General features: G+C 40.9%; 1 protein-coding gene across 4 annotated transcripts in view; it reads left to right on the top strand.

Moving 5' to 3' along the window:
• NCOA2 (nuclear receptor coactivator 2) overlaps positions 1–14921 on the top strand; it is a 285902-nt gene extending 270981 nt beyond the window's left edge. For 3 of the 4 annotated variants that reach the window (XM_039238373.1, XM_039238374.1, XM_039238375.1), the window contains 5 exons: positions 763–997; positions 2869–3046; positions 3715–3913; positions 5695–5784; positions 11061–14921. In XM_039238373.1, the coding sequence (XP_039094304.1) occupies positions 763–997; positions 2869–3046; positions 3715–3913; positions 5695–5784; positions 11061–11072 (714 nt within the window). In that variant the 3' untranslated portion in view covers positions 11073–14921. The remainder of the gene's footprint in view (positions 1–762; positions 998–2868; positions 3047–3714; positions 3914–5694; positions 5785–11060) is intronic. The other variant, XM_039238376.1, reaches the window with a different exon arrangement.
• Positions 14922–20098: the final 5177 nt, after the last annotated feature.

The raw sequence follows: 20098 nt of genomic DNA, 5'->3' as shown, positions 1-20098 counted from the left end.
CCCCCCTCCTCCTCCCGACATCCCGCCCCCGCCTCCACCCTCCTTCTCCTCTTCACTCTGCCGGGCCTCTTGGCATGTTGCCATCACCTTCGCTCTCCCTACGCTCCCTCTCCTCTTCCTGCCTCTGTTCAGCCTTTTCAGAAGTGTTTCCCGCCACATTTCAGCACAGATGATCTGGTTTCCCTTTAGACTTAAATGCCATCCTCAAAGTTTCTGGGACATCCTCTTACAGCTAGGGCTGGGATAACGAAGTCCTTTAGTTAACTGTGTTCTCTCACAGCGAGTTCCACGTTAATGGATAATAACATTGAACTTACCATATAAGTCATTGCAAGATTTGATAAAAATCGTCATCTCTGTAGAAATTATAAACTCACATTCTCACCCACTGACTGTTCAACTCTAAAATGTTCTTTCCATGTGGCATCTGGGGGGCTCATTCAGTTGAGCATCTGACTCTTGATTTTTGACTCCAGTCATTATCTCAGGGTTCATGACAGCAATCCCTATCTTGGGCTCTGCGCTGTGCGTAGAACCTGCTCAGGACTGTCTCTCTCCCCCACTTGCACTCCCCTCTCTCTCTAAAATAAAAAATAAAATACAATAAATAAAATGTTCTTTCCATGTAATTTTATTTCCCAAATGATTTTGCATGAGACAGTACCATTTGTTGTCTTACTTCTAACATACGGTTTGTTTTTCAATCTGTGTCTTTCCCCCAATGTTCCCCTCCATGCATTCCCCACTTCGCCCCCTCTTTAGGCACCTATTAATGCACAGATGCTGGCTCAAAGACAGAGGGAAATCCTGAACCAGCATCTTCGACAGAGACAGATGCATCAGCAACAGCAGGTTCAGCAGCGAACACTGATGATGCGAGGACAAGGGCTGAACATGGCGTCAAGCATGGTGGCTCCTGGCGGTTTACCAGCAGCTCTGAGCAACCCCCGGACCCCCCAGGCAAATGCACAGCAGTTTCCATTTCCTCCAAACTACGGTACTGGACTTACATCCCCACCCCCCCTACCTTTCACCAGCCCTTTCTCCCCGGTGTCCCCCGCTCTTGCGTCTCAGCTCCTTTCTCACAGCTCTTTGCATGGCTCCCACATGAGTGGCTACCCAGGGAGCGATAGGCAACCTGGGGGGACATTTAGGGCCTGTCAGGGGTCCCCAGGCCCAGCCCTGTGCCTTTCGGTCTCTCAGCTCAGGTACCGCCTTTTCTCTCAGTGCAGGTCTTAACTTTAAGAGTGACCGAAGTAAGTGTGCGTGCGTATTGTCTGTCCGTCAGTCGTGTGTGTGAGTGTGTATGTGTGTCTGTCAATGTCTGTAAACACAGGTACTTATGTATATATTTATTTTTGAAAATCTCTGAGTCTGACTCAAATCAATAGATATATACAAAATGTTGAAAGACCTACATAAATTCAAGCAATTAGACTTTCTCCAATTTTTGGAAAAAAAAAAAATTATACCAGGGGGCCTGGGTGGCTCAGTCAGTTAAGCATCCGACTTCGGCTCAGGTCATGATGTCACAGTTTGTGGGTTCGAGCCCCGCGTCGGGCTCTGTGCTGACAGCTAGCTCAGAGCCTGGAGCCTGCTTCAGATTCTGTGTCTCCCTCTCTCTTTGACCCTCCCCTGCTTACACTGTGTGTGTGTGTGTGTGTCTCTCTCTCTCTCTCTCTCTCTCTCTCTCTCTCTCTCTCAGAAATAAAAAAAATAAAAAAAACATTAAAAACATTTTTTTAAGATTATATCAAATCTTTAATGAATAGGTAATTCCTGAGAAGTGTTACAGAGAAGCCCCAGTGGAAGGCCCCTTCGTTTTCTTCATATTGATTTGTTATTTAATGTCAGTCTTAAGAGACAGATGCGTAATGTCATAAATATTCATATTTGTGTGCATGTCATGTTCAATTAATAGTTGAATTATTGATAAAAGTTAAGTGCTTACAGTAACATTAATATTCAAAATGACTTTTCGTATCTTTTGCCAGAGTTATCTACAAATAATTATCAAGTCTATGTAGTGCTTAAATCCATGTCTCCTGCTTCTTTCAAGAACCAGACAATGTGCAGCTTTTTCTATGTGATCATAAATTTCTCTTTCTCAGCTAATCCAAGCATTAACTATGCACGTTAAACACATCTAGGCAAAAAATGCACTTTCCTTAATGTCCTCCTTGAAATTTCCTACGTTGCTGCCTTTGTTTCTAAGCTCCTTTCCTGTTTCCTTTCTGATGACTTCGAAAAGTCTTCTAAAAGTTCCTTCTCTCCTTTTAGTGTAAATGCCATTTGCTTCTAAACTGAACAAGAAGCTTACATTGAATTTTTGTTTTATGCTTGCTCATCTTAGATAGCACTGAAGTACCATGGAACCCTTTATAATGCAGTTACTTATTTTTTAAAATGCATTGATCTCATCATAGAATGACTTGATAGAATAAAAAAATTATTCAAATGTGTTAACTTTTCATATATAGCTAAACTTCAATCTGATTTAAAGTTTAAATAATCTAATTGTAGCGATACATAAAAATTTAAAGGAGAAATACACACGTTCGACCCCTTCTGGATTTAGAGAGGGATAAGGGGAAGGCACAGTATTCGCTCTGTCTCTAGACATGGTGGCTAACCTGGCTCTTAGGCACCCTTGTAACTACCGTAGAGAGTCAACATTTGGAAATTGTTTTCTTCGTGCTTTTTATCCCAGTTTGGAACGTTTTTTAAATGTATGTGGTTAACCAGCATATGATCAGATATTTGAAAGTAATTTTCTATGTGTATATAATTTGAATGTTCTCTTTTCTTCCTCCCAGTCTCTACAATAAAATTAACAGTCTCCTTTGGATTTTTGTTTTGTTTCTTAAGGAATAAGTCAGCAACCTGATGCAGGCTTTACTGGGGCAACAACGCCCCAGAGCCCTCTGATGTCACCCAGAATGGCACATACCCAGAGCCCCATGATGCAGCAGTCTCAGGCCAATCCAGCCTACCAGGCCTCCTCTGACATGAATGGGTGGGCGCAAGGGAATATGGGTGGAAACAGGTAGGCTCTGTTTCTGTGTCTTTGATATAAGTGATCACCAAAGAATCTTTCTGTAGACCACCTATCTCTTTTCTGTATTTTTTTTTAATTGAGTAAGCTCTGTGTTCAACATGGGGCTTGAACCCATGACCCTGAGATCAAGAATCACGTGTTCTACTGACTCAGCCAGCCAGATGCCCCATCTTTTCTGTATATTTCTTAATTTTTTGCTCAAGCAAGCAATAGCAAGTAAACTACAAAGTAGGAAAGTTACTAGGTAGGTAGAAGTTACCGGAATCTACAAAAGTTTAGTATATTTCTTTCTTGGGAGTAAAAGGAGCTCCCATGAGAAGGTAATTTAAGACCGAAATCGCTCTGGAAGGCATCCTTTATCAGTACATGTAGTAAAAGCAAACAAATAAAGAGCTTGTTTGGTGCAAATAGGAAAGAGAAAAATATACTTCTAGACCTTCACAGTGATATTAGAAGAGGAGTGTGGTCACCGCTACAGCCTCATTGAGCACTTCCCCTACCATCTCTGACCTCACCCCTGGCTGGCTGTCCCACCCTGGGTTCTTTTGGCCAATACTTACTCATCCTCAAGGAAATGCCTGAGAAGCAAGTGCTCAAAACTCCCTGCCTTTTCACCCTCCAACTCCTGACATTTTAATCTTTTCCTTATGTTCTAGTATGTTTTCACAACAGTCCCCACCACACTTTGGGCAACAAGCAAACACCAGCATGTACAATAACAATATGAACATCAATGTATCCATGGCAACCAACACAGGTGGGATGAGCAGCATGAACCAGATGACAGGACAGATCAGCATGACCTCAGTGACCTCCGTGCCTACGTCAGGGCTGTCCTCCATGGGTCCCGAGCAGGTGAGCACCCTGAGGAGCAGCCCATTGTCTCCTGATCACTTTTTGTCTATTTCTGCATTCCGTGTATCTCTCCATGTACTTAACATCTGCCATCAACTCCATTTATTTTGATGAGTGTTTTCTCACCTTACTTTCACCTGTGTTAGTGCAACTAACAGAAATAGTTGTTAGTGACAAAATAAACATGAAAGGATTCCTGACTTCTCAAGGATCTTTTAAAATATTTCTTAACTTTCTTGTCATTTAAGTATTTTATTATTTGAGGAACTTAGCAATATCTAAAAAGAATTTCTAGAAATGCAATGGTGAATGTACTTCTTAAATAGCTTTATTTTGGATTTATAGTTTAAGAACTGATTTTCTTCAAAATGAAAAACCAGATGAATTGCAAAGGCCAGACTAACTGCTTGCCATCCAGTTAACTGTATTTCCACCACCACCACCCCCTCCGCCCCCATCCAGTTGGCTTTAAACAATATTTCACTCGTGCAGGGAGACTGACACTGATCATCCAAAAACTATTCTTTATCATCTCTGGGATGTGAGTGCCATGTTTTTCTGGTCAATTTTTTTTAAATTTTTTTAAATGTTTATTTTTAAGAGAGAGAAAAAGAGCGAGTGTGTGCACGAGTACGAGTGGGGGTGAGGGGCAGAGAGAGAGGGAGACATAGAAGCTGAAGCAGGTTCCAGGCTCTGAACTGTCACCACAGAGCTCAACGCGGGGCCCAGACTCACAAACCGGAAATCAGTGGAGGAAATGTGGTGTTGATTTTGAATTTTCTACAGAAAGGGGCACCAGTGGCTCCTGATTTGCTTTCTAGGGAGATGGTACAAAGCAGGGGCCACTCAGGTGGTCTGCTCTACCATGGGTTCTAGTCAACCTACCTAGAAGTAAACTGGTGCATTTTTCTTAATGCTTTTTTATTTTTGAGGGAGAGAGAGAGAACAAGGGAGGGGCAGGGAGAAAGGGAGACACAGAATCTGAACCAAGCTCCGAGCTCTCAGCACAGAGCCCAATGCAGAGCTCAAACTCACAAACCATGAGATCATGACCTGAGCCAAAGTCAGATGCTTGACTGACTGAGCCACCCAGGCGCCCCAAATTGGTACATTTTTAATAATCCAGATTGCTTTGGCAAAGAAACTTTTACATAGATTTAAACCTTTTGAATATCAGAATTTGGAAACCAAAAAAAAATACAACTGCAGCATGTTTCTTCTGATAAAACCAGTCCTATACGGTATTTGCATTTGTACACTTACTTTGTAATTTGTGAAAGAACTGTATGAATGCTAATGTAATAATTCACTTAAGAGTCACAAAATTCAGCACTGCTATGTACTCAGACTTGCTCTTGCTAATCAATAACTTGCCTAAGTAACCAGAGGTATTAGGAGCTTCTCAGATAACTCCAGAGTCCCAAATTTGAGTCATTGGTCTAATTTGAACCAGCCGAAAAGGTGAACATGTTAAGGCATGAAAACGTTTCTAGTATTATCGAGACTGTCAAACTCCTATGCAAAATGCAAATAAAATTTAATTTTGAAGGCAGTTAGTTTAAGTATTTCTTTCCTTGTTCCTCTAAACTCCCCCACCCCCTGCCAGATCTATACATGAGAGAGTAGATACAGGGATGAAGCTGTTTCTACATAGCCATCTTTCCCCATCCTTCCCCATAATTCTATTCCTGAAACAAAGACGAGGAAGGTCGGCCGGTTGTTCCCTGGAACACTTTTGGATGTCCCACTGAACACAGCCACTGTCCTGTCTGTGCCCTCAGGTTAATGATCCTGCTCTGAGGGGAGGCAACCTTTTCCCAAACCAGCTGCCTGGAATGGATATGATTAAGCAGGAGGGAGATGCATCACGGGTAAGAAACAGCAAAGACATTTGTGGATCGGGTAGTAAAGTGGACATGGATATTTTATAGAGCAAAATTGGCAGATATATTGTCAGCCAGATTGAAGACAGTTGTAGCACTTGTGATTTTTAAAAATATCTTCTAATGTCATCTGATATACAATGGCTTTTCTGTGAATAATTATTTCTTTAAGCTCATTTTAATTGAGCTGATGGTGGTATATGAAGTAAGAATACTAATTTTGCCCTGTAATGGTATTATTATAGCAAAGCAAAAAAAAAAAAAAGCAATGGATTAGTCGTGTTAGGGCAAACTTTGATTTATTTTTACTTTTTCTGAATTGCGATGTTAGATCTTCAGGAGGAATAAAAGGAGCTAACTTACAATTATTCCCTATCCCTTAATTAAGTCTGTTTATTCCTTTTAAGAGTTTGTCTAGGGGCGCCTGGTGGCTCAGTCGGTTAAGCATCCGGCTTCAGCTCAGGTCATGATCTCACGGTTTGTGGGTTTGAGCCCCGCGTCAGGCTCTGGAGCCTGTTTCAGATTCTGTATCTCCCTCTCTCTCTGACCCTCCCCTGCTCACGCTGTCTCTCTTTCTCTCTCAGAAATAAATTTTTAAAAAAACCATTAAAAAAATTTTTTTAAAGTTTGTCTATATTTCACTTTAAGCAAGAGTCTTAAATATTATTTGCATATTACCTTCAACCTTTGTTCCAGGGAGAGTGATATTACCATGTTCAATCAAATCTTGAAACAGAATAATCCATACTTAGAACCCAACTGAATTGTGTGTCTAGAAATAGATATGTTAACAGGAAGGCTCTGTGAGCAATTTAGCACATAGATAAATGGGCCTTTGGGGCCCTCTTAAGGTAAGGGATATAATCCTTAGCAGTAGATGAGTTTCTTTTAAGTTAAAAATTCTCGCTCAATGGAGAAAATAGTGTTTAGTTTCCTAGAGAAAAGTGGATCTTGGTTGGTTTTGTTAATATCTAGGTTTAAAAAGGAATAGATCCAGTGGTGGCTGGCTCAGTTGATAGAGCATCTGACTCGATATCTGGGTTATGAGTCTGAGCCCTACATTGGGTATAGAGACTACTTTAAAAAAATTAAAAATGGGGCTCCTGGGTGGCTCAGTCAGTTAAGCATCTGACTCTTGGTTGCGGCTTAGGTCATGATATCCCGATTCGTGGGTTCAAGCCCTGCTTGGGATCTCTCTCTCCCACTGTCTCTCTCACTCTCTGTGTCCTTCTTAAAATAAATAAACTTCTAAAAAAGTTAAACATTTTTTTAAAAAGCATAGATCCAGACTTTAAATACAGGGTGCGTGAATGTTCTCTTTGTGGTTTTTCTTGTTTAAAGAACCATAACCACACATGGTAGAGAGGCCCATGGGGTAGGAGTCTTGTAGATGATATCTTTACCTAGATGCAGAGCTCTTCTAAATGGTTAATGTTGCTATAGTAAGCCAAACAAAAAACAGAGTATGTTTTGTATTGACCATGTGCTTAGACTCTAAATGTGCCACTGAAGTCTGAAGCCCCTGGGGGGGTTCGTGTCTTTCTCCTGCCGGTACAGCCTCCCCACCACACCCACACCGCACTGCACCTCTACAAAGTGGCCACAACAAATCAGTGATGGCTTATGTGCAAAAAGTAGAAGCTTGAAACCTGGGATGCATTTCCCAAAGGAATGACGACATTAGTGATAATTACACTTACACTAAAAGAAAATCCAGGTCAAGCCAAAAGTGCCAGGGAGCTTAACCTCTGAGTACATTGTAGCTCTGTGGGAGGAAAAATGCATTTGGGGGCCAGAACTGCATTTCCCTCCCTGAACCCACCATGACAGGACCTGACCTCCCTTCCTCCACTGTCAGTGTGGCTGTGTGCCAGCCTAGGACAGGCCCCCACAAAGCAAGCACCTGGGAGAGGCAGTTTGTAGGGCAAGGCCCTTGGGTACCCTGCCTGGGCCAGGACAGCAGCCCAGCCTCAGTTCGTCTTCCAAGAGCCCCCCCAGAATGACTTGCCTTATATCCTTCTGCTGCCCTGTTACCTCTTAAGAAGAAAAGACTTGTTGACTATACAGCAGAACACTTGAAGGGTCCCCTAATGTTCTGTTTTGTTTTTTTAATTCCAGAAAAAACTCACAGGTATAGAGTATATGGTGCAAGCCTGATTATCTGCTAAGAGCTTTATGTAGATTAGTTCATTTAAACCACATCACAACCGTATGGTAGAACTACTGTTTTGAGGGCTTGATGACTTGCCCACGACCCAGAAAGACCAGGAAAGGAGCCCAGACAGGCTGCCCCACACACACATGCGCGTTACTAGCCCCTGCACTCTATTGCCCACTTCCCCAGAGGGGACATAAGCTCCTATGACATTTCTCACAAAAAGGTTTTATGCAAGTAACGTTGGAGAAGCCCCAAAAGAAACATTATTTCCTTGTTTGGCTGCCATTCCCTTCTTTTTTTTATAGAGCCTAAAGGGGAAAAAATACACATACTGTGGGACAGGCAGACAGTAAAGATTTGGCTACACATTGAAGAGCGTCCTCAGCTCAGGCCTTGGGATACTAAATCTCCCAGGAAGGAAACCCCTCTGAAGTGAGGAAAGGGAATATACTTTTGGTCTCTAGTATACAGGGACCATGCGGACCCTTCCGGCATATTTAGGCCTCCCCAACACTTATGGATAAGGAGACGGAATCTCAGAGGATGAGGGAATTTGCCCAAGCTCACACAGCTAGTGTGTGGGGGCAAGAGAGGAGGGCCACGCTGAGAAGCACCAGAGAGAAGCAGGGACCTCCAGGCTGGAAGGACTAATCCGCAGAGCGGGGCCCGGGCACAGTGGAGAGAGAGTGGTGCAGGCATGGTGGGCCAGGAGAACCACTTTGTGCACATCTAGGCACCTGATGGGTGCCCGCTAAAATTCAAATAGAAAGCTTAGCATCGAGGTCTCAAAAAGCAACTTTCAGTCAATATAGGATGTTCTCTCCATCAAAAGTACCTTTCAGGATCCCTGGTGAGAACTGTCTCCCTGTAGTCATCTAGCCTGGGCCATTCTTGCCCCTTCTACTTTCTCTGTTTTTCCCAGTCCCTGTCTTGAATCTGGCTTACCCATCTGTACTTTGTTCATGCTGAATGTTAAGGCCAGAGGACAGTCTGTCAGACACTCTTGTTTCCTTCAGAGAATAATTTGTACAGAATATCCCTTCTGATCCATGAGTAATAACTGGAAATCACTGCACCTGTCACCGTACTACTGATGTGTGCAGAGAGGGGTCCAGTCATCTCTGTCCTCTCGTGTTTCTGTGTTCTCTGCTGCTCTTGTGAATCAAGGAACTTTTCAGAATTTATATTGGTAACCTGGTTCTGTTTGTTGAGCTAGAAACCAACCAGTGATTCATTACTAACTGAATCAGTATTCCACTTATCTTGAAATGAAGATTCAAATTACACCTTGCTTTGAGCAGAACTAGTATATATAGATGACTGTGGATTTACCAAAAGGCTATGTGGAGAGGGGCGGTGATATTACTCAACCAAAAGATTGTGTTTCTTTTACGAGGACTTCTAGTATTCCTCTGTTTTACATATGTTTAAACATATCAAAATTGAGTTTACTGGTCAGCTGCATGGCTCTTGTATTTACTAGTGTTATGGAAGTTGATCACTACCTAGGACCAGCTTTGAGGCGGTGATGAAATGGATAGCGGTGATGACATTCACCCAAGTACTTTCTGTGTTCCAGAAACTATTGAAACACCTCATGTACATGATTTTGTTTAATCCTCACAACAGCCCTAGAAAGTATTAGGGATAGAAACATTAAGTGATTCTCCGCCCCCTAAAGTGACAGAGCCAGATGCCAAGGCAAGCTAACCAGTGCTACTGTCAAGATCCACATCATGCTCAACACTCTCTCTCAGTACACTGGTCCTGGCTGATAGCTTCTTACTGACCTCCATTCATGTTAAAGAATACTGCCTTCAAGTTGCTAAGGATGTTAATACTTCTCAGTACAATTGGTTTTTCCAGTTGAAGGATTTTTTGGAAAATTGAAGGATTTTTTCATATTTCATTCAGAGCTATGGAGTATTTCCATATGAAATCATGTGACACAAATTGGAAATAAATATATAATTCAGCTTTATATTATACAGAAAAGCACATTAACTGTTCTTCTCTAAGGGGAAGTACAACCAGAGGTATTCTCCTATACTAATGTTTTAAGCTTGGGAGAATTGTGCTCCAGACCAGGAATGTAATCCCATCTTTGACCACTAGAATTCATGATCTGGCAGCAGTTTCCCCCAATCTCTTTTTCCAGGGTACTGTGGTGAAATTGATTGTTTTGGGCTGACCTTACTCTCTGACTAGATAATCTCTAATGGCTCTGATGTGCTAACTGTATCCCCATATCTAAACCCAGAAACAGTTGTTATGTGTTCCCACAGCAACCAATATTTCCACACATAACTTGGACAGTGCTGTTACTTGTCTCCCCGGCCCACTTGATGTTTTGATAGCAGTGACCAGAAATATATTGTTACGGTTACAGCCCCAGCACGTGGTACAGAGTGGATGATTAATATTTGCTACATGGAAGAAACCTTTTAGGGGGGAAACATAGTCAACAGCCAAAGAAAAGCACTGCACCAACCAGGTACCTCCAACATGATTCTTGCTCACTACAGTCCTCACTCAAACCATCATTGCCCAGCAACCAGAAACTGGCAAGAGTACCCCTAGATTCAAAACCCTGGTTTATTGGCTCCCTGAAGTCAGGAAAACACCCCCACGGAACGATTGGAGTATCTCTGTAAGGGAGAGTCAAGAAGCACGTTTCATTGAAAGTGGGTTTGTACTGAATGATTTTAAGTAAGGATTAAGGAAGTGGTGGTCCCTTCTGAATCAGATATGGTCAAAAAGCCAGGGCAGCTCAGCAACGAGATACCTCCCTCAACGTCGTTTGAGAGGGTGGGAGGTGACATTGGTGTAGGATGTCATTGGTGAGAGAGCAGCGGTGATCCACTGAAGCCTCTCGTCCTTCAAAGTGGCGCATAGGATCTGCTGGCCTTAGGGAGGGTTGTGCTCAGTTAGGAACAGTGCCTTCTGCCTGTCTGCCTCAAAATCAAGTTAAGTCAGCCAGACACAGCCTTTGGGAACGATACTATTTAAAAATGACCAAGTATATTGATGATTTTGTGATGAGCTTTATGATGGTGTTCTAAAAAAATCAGAGGGACTTCACAATTTTCTCTCTGTTTTCCTGCAGAAGTACTGCTGACACTGAAGGTAGCTGGTTGCTTCTCTCTTCAGCTGACGGGGCTCACTTGCTCAAAACACATACCAGCCCAGAGAGCTGTGTCTATTTGTTTTGACCCAATCGACCTGCCAGCCAGTTCTGCCAGAGCCAGGTCGGCAGATGGGCCGGGCCCTGGCTCCCAGGGTGGAGCCCACCTGGCTGTTGCAGGAGGAGCCGCCTCTTCTCTTGACAGTCTGAAGCTTGCGTCCAGACAGTTGCTCAGTCTGTTCACTGCATTCACCTTAGTGCAACTTAGATCTCTCCTGCAAAGTAAATGTTGACAGGCAAATTTCATACCCATGTCAGATTGAATGTATTTAAATGTATGTAAGAAAAACAACCATGCTCTTGTTCTGTTCCTGTTTGGTTCCAGACACTGGTTTCTTGCTTTGTTTTCCCTGGCTAATCAGTCTTGTGCAAAAGATTAAGATTTCATCTTGGAGAAAGAAAAGAATTTTTTTAAAAAATCAAAGTAAAGATGTTTTAAGCTAACCCTGCATTTGGGATAAAAGCAGAGCAGACCATGAGACCATGGACAGCGCTGTATGTACAGAGACACCCAAGAAGTGAAGACCAGTAAAGTCATAGTTGAATCTCTGTAAACGCTCTAGAGACTGTGGTGGGAAGAGCTTCCGTTACCGAACAGATGAAAAGGAGCCAGTGAGAGGGCTGTTGATATTAACAAGTGCTTTTTCCTTTTTTCCTTTGTCAAAATCAAACTAGTTCACCTATAAATTGTGAGTCAAGAAGAAATTGTTCTTTTCCAAACTAAGTTCCCTTTAGATCGATCAGACAGCTTTGATCACCATCTCCTCTTCTCCATCCGGTCCTGACTCTTCCCTTCCCCTGTCAGCCTTCCCCACTTTTCTCCACTTTCATTCATTTTTTTTCTTTTAATTTAAAAGCAACAGAAACCAGGTAAGCCCTTTACTTCCTTAAATGTTTTGCCAGCCACTATCAATTGCTAACTATTAAATTTCAGAAAAAAAATGCATTTACTGGCAAGGAGAGGAGCAAAGTTAGGACTTGATACCAATCAAACTAAGGACACCTGCTTTGAAAGCATGTTTATTCTGTTCCCCAGCAACACTGGCCCACGAGAACGGGAGAAAGTAACTGTGTTTAAAATTGACAGCAGATATCACAACAGATTTAACCTCCGCCATGTGTTTTTTATTTTGTTTTCTAGCAGTGCTGACAAAGCCGAAGTTTTGTAAGGTACATAAAATCCAATTTATATGTAAACAAGCAATAATTTAAGTTGAGAACTTAAGTGTTTTAATTGTATAATTTTTGTGAGGTATACATATTGTGGAATTGACTCAAAAATGAGGTACTTCAGTATTAAATTAGATATCTTCATAGCAGCGTCTCCTAAAGGTGTTTTGTAAAGGATATCAATGCCTTGATTAGACCTAATTTGTAGACTTAAGACTTTTTATTTTCTAAACCTTGTGATTCTGCTCATAAATCATTTATCTAATCTATATGATATGCAGCCGCTGTAGGAGCCAATTCTTGGTTTTTATATGTTTATATTCTTTCTTAATGAACCTTAGAAGGACTACGTGTTACTAAGCAGGCCACTTTTATGGTTGTTTTTCTTGCCCACTCTGGTAGGGGGATAATAATCTTTTATTAATTGGCATCAGTTTCAGACAACTGCAATACCAAGAAACTGATGGCCTTTTTTGAGCTATTTCTCCCCAACCCCTAATACACATACTTTCTTACCTAAATTTCAGAATGATGTCTTTTTGATGTCTAAAAAGCAAAAGCATTTTATATCTCATTAGCCAGGCTTTTTAGGAACAGAGAGGTTTTTCCTTGAAATTTGATTGTTTATTTGTGGCAGGGTGAAAAATGTACAAACTACCCCTATTTATATTTATATCTCTCTCTATATGTGCAAATTATGGAGTATAGAAAGAGATATAGCCCAAAGATAAGTGGTTAAGGAGACAGTCTGAAAGTGTTGCTCCATACTAAAGAAATTTTCTGGAGATTTGCATTTCGATAGTTTTTTCCACTTGAGAGGGGTCTCGCTACAGGGAGGTGGCCAAGGAACAGCACTTCTCGGCGGCCACCAGTTCACGTGTCCCCCTCGAAAGGCTCTACTTTTCTCAGCCCAACCACGGGGTTGCCCAGTCATGATGGAAAAAATGAGCAGATGTTGGCCCGGAACTCCATGACCTCATCAGTGTGATGAGGCTCACATTACACAGTTTACTGTGACCGGTTTTAAGTTGATTTTTTTAGAAACAGGTGAATAGGAATGACTTTAACTTCATACAGCACAAAAGAGAAATGGAATTTAAACTGGCTTTAAGTCCCTTTTCACTAAAACACTGTCCCCAGAATATCAGTGTATCTTTTATTGTTTATCCATCTGCCCACTGTGTCTTCATGTCAATCCCAATTCAGACAAATCTGCAGACCTCTGATACCGGTAATTTAGAATAACTCATGATCATTACTGTTTTGAAGGAGAAGAGATTATAAATTCTCTGATGGCTCAGACCAGGTAATGGATTTTGCTTTACGTCTAATTGAGAAGAGAAAAGTCAGTGAAGGAATCCTCTGATCATATTGATCACTACAGAAGCAAAAGCCAAATCAATCCCCTTCATTATCAGTATTTCTCATGCTGTAAACAATAAATTTGTCAGACTGAGTACTTGGTTTTGTTTAATAGAACAAATAATCAGTGTTTTACTTATATTACTAAATGTGAAAACACATAATGTGAAAAGTATACATACATTAACTTGGTTGTAAAACTCATTTAAGTGTTCATGTAAAGTGCTAAGTTTAAAAAGTGAAGTGAGCTGTTTTACTACAATGAAATCGTTTGACTCAAAACCTAAAAATGCCCCTCCCACGTGTATCTCTTATGGCCTGTAATAACTGAAAGCAATGTTTTTGCAGTTTATATAATGCAATTTTTAATCTGTGTTTAAAAATGGAGTTCATATGGGCTTAACACATGAAATGGGTGGCACAGATCCACTTGCAGAACCCAAAGATACACAATCAATTTTGAAATGCAACTTAAGCCATTAATTGTTGGTGTGAATTTAAAATTTTCTAGTATTTGTATGGTAGTATGCTGCCTAAGAGCAAAGCATTCTCTGCACAAAAGAAAATTACTGTAGTGGCTTCGATTTTAATTAGAATTTTCTCCCTGGTGTTTCTTTATAGAGGAAAACAAAATCTTTTAAGTTTCTTACTACAGGTAAAAGCTATGTGCGAGAACCTCAAAATGCTAAAATCTAGCATAATGCCTTAGATCTGTTTTTAAGTCTTGTATATTCCTACATAGCTGTCCAATGTATTATATTTGTATAGTGAATTGTGTACAATTTTTGAATAAGTGCATCATCACTTAACCTTTATGTTGTTGACTAGTGATGATGATACATTTCTTCAGACATTTAACTGTCATTTTTGTTTTTTGTCATTTGTGGGTTTTATTTGTACAGTTCCTCATGAAGTTGCATCTGAGATGTGTGTATATGAAAAGATTATACAAGGGTAAAATTAAGCAATATATTAACTATGGTTCTTCAGGAGAAAGCTTACAGTGTTTCAGGTTGTGATTTATTTTCAAAATGGAGTTGACTCTGAACATCACTTTGTTCACCTGCATTGATGTTTGTATTTCTAGTGTGAGCAGTTTATGCAAAGGTAGATATATTCAGAGAAATTTTAAATACATTTATGCAAGTTAATATTGCTTTGCTGATGCTATTTGCTTATTTGATGTTAAATAATGCTATTGTAAATAAAGAATTCTGTTGTTATTGCATCATTTAATAAATTTTAAAGCCTTCGGGTTTTACATAGCTTGGGAGATTTTAATGTGTTTATATTCTATCTCCATTCGCAATTGCACTTAAATTTTAAAATACCTGACTTGCAATTTAATAACTCCTTACATACATAAAATAGTTGACACTATTCCTAGCACTTTAACATTTGATTCTTCCACTGACCCATTTCACAGATTTTCAGTTTGAAACCAAGAGAGGCTAGGTCTTGGTTAAGATTATCTAGAAATTTAATGGCAAATACAGGCTGAACATAGGTCCACAGAATCCCCAATGAGGTCACTACTCTCCTCACCACACTGTTCACCTCTCATTCCCCGTTTCTCCAAAAACGTGAGATCAGTGTGGACTTCTGACTGGTTACTCAGGTTATACGTTACATATCTATCAGAATACTCATGATGGTTTTAATCATTTTATTAATAGCTGATAAACAATACAAGTATAATTCCTAAAACCCAACTTATAAACTACATGAAATACTAGTAGATATAATCTGGAATTGTATTTTTATTTTATTTTTTTAACGTGTCTTTATCATTGAGAGACAGAGCATGATCATGGGAAGGGCAGAAAGAGAGGGAGACACAGAATCCAAAGCAGGCTCCAGGCTCTGAGCTGTCAGCACAAAGCCCAATGCTGGGCTCGAACTCACAAACTGTGAGATCATGACCTGAGCCGAAGTCAGATACTCAACAGACTGAGCCATCCAGGCGCCCCTGTAATTGTATTTTTATTTTTATTTTATTTTTTTTTTTATTTGGTCTTCAGAGGGTGAGGAATTGTATTTTTAAAAGATACAAAACCAAAATGAGTGAATAGAAAACTCTGTCAATGCTGGTGTGCCTGGCTGGTTCACTCAGTAGAGCATGCGGCTCTTGATCTTGGGATTGTGAGTTTGAGCCCCACATTGGGTATTACTTAAAAAGAGATTACTTAAAAAATAAAATCTTTGGGGGGAAAAAAAAGAAAGAAAACTCTACCAATACCAATAACTATATTAAAGGAAAGAGAAAATCATGATTAACTTTAGTAGATGCTGTTTGGTAAATCTGCATAGGATAAATTTCAGCCCCCTTTCGTGAGAAAACCTCAAGGAAAAATAAAACCTCTAAGAAAAATAAATGTCCTAAAGTTATTTAAGGTTATCTGATGCAATCCCACTGACACATCTTAAAGGTTAAATATTAAAGGTGTTAGTTAAAATCGGAACAAAACAAGGAGACCTCCTTTACCAGTGCTGAGAAGTGAAATATTACTACTAGAATAGAAAAGATAAGAGATTTTCAATTTGACCATCTATACAGAAAACCCAAGTGAATCAGTTGGCTCTTGGAATAAATTAAAAAGCTCAGTCAGATGGCTAGACTGTACAAAAATCAATACCTCCTTTCCACACCAAAAATCAATTTTTTCAAATCTGCATTTACAATACCTATAACACAATGCTTATAAAATAGGATTACAACTAACACAAAGTGTGAAAGACCTTTGTGAGTTGAAAACTATAAACTCATTATTTAAAAGACAAAGAAGGGGGCGCCTGGGTGGCTGAGTGTCTGACCGTTGATTTCAGCTCAGGTCACGATCCTAGAGTTGTGGGATCAAGTCCTGCTTTGGGCCCTGCACTGACAGCATGGAGCCTGCTTAGGATTCTCTCTCCTTCTCTCTCTCTCTCTTTGCCCCCCCCCACTCATGCTTTCTCTCTCAAAATAAATAAACTTTAACAAATTTTATAAAAATAAATGAGATAAAGAATTAGGAAATGAGAAAAGAATATGAACAGATAATGGCTACTAAATATTAAAAGATGTTCAACATCATTAGTAATAAAGCACAAACTCAATGAGATACCTTCTTTCCTCCATCCATTTGGCAAAAAAAAAAAAAATTAGCAATAGTCCAGAACAATGGACTTTAGTGAGAATATGAATCCTTTGGCATCCAAAGCAAATGTCTGTTTCAGTTTGAGGAGACCGGTATATCTTATTTGAATTTTGGGTAGCGTGCATCATCAAACTGCTGAAGAAAGTCAAACTGCTGAATCTGGCAACTGCTCAGAGAGTCCTCTCCAATACAGAGCATCCTTCAAGATGTCTGCTTACTGCCATATTTGAACCTTTCTCTTCTTTCTTAGCTTGTATGTTGCATTTTTTAGCGTTTTTTCTTTTCTTACAGATTGAGAATTGTTTGAATAACTTTCAACCTTTATTCTGTTCTGATCAATGTATTTCAAGGTTAAAATTCTCCTGTTTACTGCTTTTGGCAGCATCCTACACATTTTGTCTACTTTTTATATGAGTTAAAATCTCCAGTATGGCTCTGGGTTTTTCTTTCTCTTCTGTCACTTTTTCCTTATTGTAACCAAAAGCAGTGTTTTTAGGAGCATGTACATTGCTCCTAGATGAACTGACCATTTTATTATATAATGCCCCGATTCCTCTCATAATCTTATTTGCCTTGTTTTCTTTGATACTAATATAGGCACGTTAAGGGGCACCTGGGTGGCTGAGTCGGTTAAACGTCCGACTTCAGCTCAGGTCATCATCTCACTGTTCGTGAGTTCAAGCCCTGCGTCCGGCTCTGTGCTGAGAGCTAGCTCAGAGCCTGGAGACTGTTTCAGATTCTGTATCTCCCTCCCTCTGACCCTCCCCTGCTCACACTGTCTCAGAAATAAAAACATTAAAAAAATCTTTATAAATATAGGCATGTTAAAACTGGGTTCATTCTGCATTCTGTGTCTTTATTCATCCTTTTGCTTCAACCATGTAAACAGCCTGTGGGTAGTTCCTAGGTTTTTATCTAGTTTTCTATCAGTAAGAGAAAGATGTATATTTATCTCTTTCTTTCTTAATTTAATTATATCACCTTTGGGGCGCATGGGTGGCTCAGTTGGTTAAGCATCCGACTTCAGCTCAGATCATCATATCGCTGTTTGTGGATTCAAGCCCTGCATCAGGTTCTGTGCTGGCAGCTCAGAGCCTGGAGCCTCTTTCAGATTCTGTGCCTCCCTCTCTCTCTGCCCCTCCCCCGCTCATGCTCTGTCTCTGTCTCAAAAATAAACTATAAAAAAATTTTTTTAAATAATATCACCTTTGCTTTTTACCTTTTGAAACGTTATTAGACACATAAAGACATGTGCGCACACATGTATGTAACAGCTATATATCCTTTTGATAAACTCTTTAATCATTTGATCAGAAACTGGAAAGTGCGGAAGCAAGCAGGCAAGAATCAAGGGAAGAACATTCCAGTAGAGCAAACAATAAATGCAAAGGTTCTGAGATCAAAACCAGCTCTGGTGTCCAAAGAACAGACAGAAAGCCAGTGCGGCAGGAGAAAATAACTAACTTAGAGAGCCGAGCAGTAGCATATAAGGCCAGGGTGCGTATCATATAAGGTCTTATAGGACAAGACAGGGAATGTGGAATTTAGTCTGACTGTAATGGGAAACCACTAGAGAGGTTTCAGCAAGGGAGTAACGTGATCTAATCTATGTTTTTAAAATACTGGCTGCTGTGTGAAGAAAAGCCTGTAAGAAACCAGGCTATTGGAGAGACCAATTAAAAATGGAGGACTGAACTTATGACTTCACATTAGGTGCCTCTAAAAAATCCCACTAAAACACTAAAGACCTTTCTACAAAAGCATAAACCCACAGGGACAAGGATGATAAGAGGCAAAACAACAGCAACAATGGTTTTAGAAGCTCAAAGCAGTTAAGAAGAGTGACAACTCCTTTTGTAGACCTAAGAAAGCTGAATGCTAAGCTAGCCATGAGTAACACCAAAACGCAAGCAAAGTTTCACCACAGAACTTCTCCAAGGCTCAGGAATTAGCAGGTGCCCCTGGATGTGGGCATGAGAAGCTAGCAGATATGCTTCTCTCCTTCAAGCAAATAATATCCTCAACTTGGACAGAAGAATGAAGTTATATTCTGCAGAAAAGGTTACAGGAGGGTCGGGGGGATGGTGTTGTACAGAAAACAGTATTAAGTGAGATCTTCACCAAATTAGCTTTAACACTCTCCAGTCTGGTTGCCTAGGTGTCTTCACAAGGGAATCTGACAGCCGCAAAGGAAAAACCTGCAGGTACTAACATTTGTGGTTTCCCCATGAAAAATCCAGTGTCCCCTGACAGTGAAGACCACAGTTGACAACCCTGCCCACAAACACTGAGCTTCCAAACATTTTTTAGTGCCTCCCCGTAAAACAGCGCATAGCCAAGGATCACCATACTTCTAAGGACACACTAATGTGAAGAGACCGCAACAGCCCTCAGTTGTGCAGGGCAATGTGGTGACCTGAGGGCCTAATTTTCTGCATGACTTCCCACGAACAATTCCCAGCCAATGGTGGAGTGCAGCAGGAATAAGACAGGCCCACTCTTGGGAGCTGGGACTGCTGCAGTGAGCAACTTTGCCTCCAGGACTCTACATCGGTCTTGCCAAACTCCGTTAGCATTGCATTGCACTCCAAGGCTTTCACCTAACCTTCCTTCTCAGTCAGGCAGCTCTTCTAGTCTGCCCTGGATTCCCCCGTACTTTCCCTCACAAGCATGTCACCTAATAAACCACTTGCACATCTAATCCCATCTTGACAACTGATTCTTGGGGGTTCCAGACCAACACAAATGAACCAAGAAAGCAGACAGTAAGATGGGAATTTGGGCCTGACACTTGAGGCCAGTAGAAGAGAATGTCATCTTGGTCAGGAAGTATGGCACAGATAGTCTTTGACACAAGGTAATGGCTCAGTTGCTAAAGATTTCACTGGTGGGGGCCTGGGAAAATGTGGAGGAGAACTCTGTGGCAGGTAGGATGATGCAGGACATTTGAAAGATGTGGGGCAGGAAAATGCCTGCAAAGACAGAGGAGAAGGCTGATTACTGCCACATTGGGTTGATGCCCTGCAGAAGGTCAATGAGGCTGAGGGCTGTTAAGGAGTAATTAACACTAAATATGAGCCCACAGGGCCTCTGTTGCAACACCCAAGGAGGTTCTTATCTCCTGCAGTGGAGGAGCAGACAGCTGAGTGTCAGGCTAAAGAATGCATCATGGGGGGTGGGGGTGGGGGGACAGCAGGAAGGGGCCAAGATGGCAGAAAAGGATAGGGTTTTTTGCTCTCTCATCCATAAAATACAGCTAGTTCAACACTAAACCATCCTGCTCACCTATAA

This window comes from Hyaena hyaena, unplaced genomic scaffold, assembly GCF_003009895.1.
Source record: "Hyaena hyaena isolate Hyena2069 unplaced genomic scaffold, ASM300989v1 scaffold_139, whole genome shotgun sequence".
Classification (NCBI taxonomy): domain Eukaryota; kingdom Metazoa; phylum Chordata; class Mammalia; order Carnivora; family Hyaenidae; genus Hyaena; species Hyaena hyaena.
Note: the sequence above shows the minus strand (reverse complement) of the source record. Positions and strands in the feature narration are given on the sequence as shown.